At 56.9% G+C, this 2,665-nt stretch overlaps 1 protein-coding gene across 1 annotated transcript in view; it reads left to right on the top strand.

The window, feature by feature from the left end:
• The first annotated feature begins 341 nt into the window (after positions 1-341).
• Positions 342-2,665, top strand: part of CHSY1 (chondroitin sulfate synthase 1) — a 120,732-nt gene continuing 118,408 nt past the window's right edge. The window contains exon 1 of the mRNA XM_015417966.1: positions 342-350. Within this exon, the coding sequence (XP_015273452.1) occupies positions 342-350 (9 nt within the window). The remainder of the gene's footprint in view (positions 351-2,665) is intronic.

The raw sequence follows: 2,665 nt of genomic DNA on the forward strand, positions 1-2,665 counted from the left end.
GTTGATTCCATCTTGGATTTATGATATCTGTAATTGATTGAGCACCGTTGTTTTTAAGTGTTGGATATTCTTATTATGTTTTATATGTTTTAATTATGGCACGGCTAATTACCTTGTCCTTGTTAGCCGCCCTGAGCCCATTGTGGAGGGCGGGATACAAATGTGAAAAATAAATAAATAAAAAAAACAGTCGTTACAATATTACAAAACTATAAAGTGCTACAGATGTTTCAGATCAGTCTTCAATAAAAAGGTGGCATCATGAAAATGGTACTCCCAGATCAGAGGGGTCAGCTCCACGCAGCACTGTCGTTCACTCCTCCCAGGGCCAGTTGACGATGATGGTAGAGGTAATGATGGTAAAGTAGTGATGGTAAGGTAGTGGCGGCTCCTACTCAAAAGCCTGGCGGAAGAGCTCCGTCTTACAGGGCCTGTGGAACTGTGCAAGGTCCCGCAGGGGCCCGGATCTCCTCCAGGAGCTCGTTCCACCAGGTAGGAGCCGCCACCGAAAAAGCCGTGGCCCTGGTTGCAGCCAGCCTGGCCTCCTTGGGGCCTGGGGTCACCAGGAGATGTTGCGTCCCCGACCGTAGTGCCCGTAGGGGAACATATGGGGAAGATGAAGATATGGTTGCCAGCTCTGGGTTGGGGAATTCCTGGAGATTTTGGGGTGGAGCCAGGGAAGAGCAAGGTTTGGGGAGGTGTTTGATGCCACAGAGGCCATCTCCACAAAGCAGCCCTCTTCTCCCGGGGACCTGGTCTCTGTAGTGTGATCGAAAGGGTCGTCTGCTCTGGGCTTGGATATTCCTGGAGATTTTGGGGGGTGGAGCCTGGGAAGGCAGTGTTTGGGAAGGGGAGGGACTGCAGTGGGGTATAATGCCATAGAGTCCTTCCAAAGCATCCATTTTTCTCCAGGGGAACTGATCTCCGTTATCTGGAGACCATCAAGAAGACCTCCAGCCACCACCTAGGGAGACAGCAAGGGAGAGCCAGCGTGGCGTAGTGGTTAAGAGTGGCAGACTCTGGAGAACCGGGTTTGATTCCCCACTCCTCCTCTGCATGAAGCCAGTTGGGTGACCTTGGGTCAGTCACAGCTCTCTCAGAGCTCTCTCAGCCCCACCCACCTCACAGGGTGTCTGTTGTGGGGAGAGGAAGGTGACTGTAAGGCGCTCCGAGATTCCTTCAGAGAGCCAGTTTGGTGTGGTGGTTAGGAGCGCCGACGCTAATCTGGGAGAACCGGGTTTGATTCCTCACACCTTCACCTGCAGCTGATGGGTGACCTTGGGACAATCACAAGGTTCTCTCAGTGCTGTTCTCTCAAGGGCAGTTCTCAAAAGAGCTCCCTCAGCCCCACCTACCTCACAGAGTGCCTGTTTGGGGAGGGGAAGGAGATTGTAAGCCGCTCTGAGTAGCAGTGAAGGGCAGGATATAAATCCAATCTCCTCTTCTTCAGGTAGAGAAAAGTGGGGTATAAAAACCAACTCTCCTCCTCCTCCTGGGGACTGGCAACCACTGTTCCCTCTAAGCTGAGATGGTGTGAGCTGGCTCGCAGTTTTTTAGCCTCCGGCTCACACGTCTTTGCCTTGGGTGGGGAAGGAGGGCTCCAGAGCAGACCAATTTACGCAGCGGCCCAATCGCTCGCTCACAACTTCAATGCCAGCAGCTCACAAAGTGGAATTTTGGCTTGCAAGACGCCACAGCTTAGAGGGAGCCTTGCTGGCAACCCTAGTAAAGGTAAAGGTTCCCTTGCTCGAAAGCCAGTCAAATCCGACTCTAGGGTTGCGGTGCTCATTTCCGTTTCAAAGCCGAAGAGCCACCGCTGTCCGAGGACGTTTCCGTGGTCATGTGGCCGGCATGACTAAACACCAAGGCGCACGGAACGCTGTTCCCTTCCCACCGAAGTGGTCCCTATTTATCTACTTGCAATGTCTTGCTTTCGAACTGCTAGGTTGGCAGGAGCTGGAACTAGAGACGGGAGCTCACTCCATCCTGCGGCACACTCGGCAACCCTAGTAACCAGTGGCAATTCCAAGAGCTCTCTGGGTCCAAACTGAAGGTTGGCAACTCTAGGTGAAGCTCCTGGCCCGGCCTGTGCTCTGGGAAAGGAAGGCAACACCAGGAAACACCCTGGCAGGCCACGTGGCGGTCTTGGGCCCTACCTCGGGGCTCAGTGCAAAAGCAGCCGACCCAGTGATGCACGTCTGTGCGCGCCTGCGGAGGGGACCTTGGCTTCGACCGGGTTGTCCCCTGCCACTTCCCCTGCTCTCCTAGGGCGAGCAGAACGTGAGAAACCAGGGACCAGGCAGAGAAACTGGGGGGTGGGCGGAGAGGGGACGATTCCTCTTCTCAGGCGGGTTGGGGGTCACAGGAGAGGTGGGGGGAGGCCGGGCTTTGCCATTCGCCGCGCCCTCCGCCGCCGCCAGCGTAGGAGGAGGAGGAGGACGGAGCGGGGCTGCGTGTCTGCCGGCCTCCCTCCCTCCTCGGCGGCTCCGGGGGCGGGGAGGCCAAAGGCGGCTGGGGCTGCCCGGGGAGGGAGGGAGGCGCCGGGCAGGGGCTTCCTCCGCCTCCCCTGTCTCCTCCTCCGGCCGCTCCGCCCTCTTCCTTCTCCCCCGGCGCGCCATGGCGAAGGAGTGAGCCCTGGCTGGCTGGCTGGGGGATGCGCGGGCAG

Source organism: Gekko japonicus, unplaced genomic scaffold (genome assembly GCF_001447785.1).
Source record: "Gekko japonicus isolate JY-2015 unplaced genomic scaffold, Gekko_japonicus_V1.1 scaffold924, whole genome shotgun sequence".
Lineage (NCBI taxonomy): Eukaryota > Metazoa > Chordata > Lepidosauria > Squamata > Gekkonidae > Gekko > Gekko japonicus.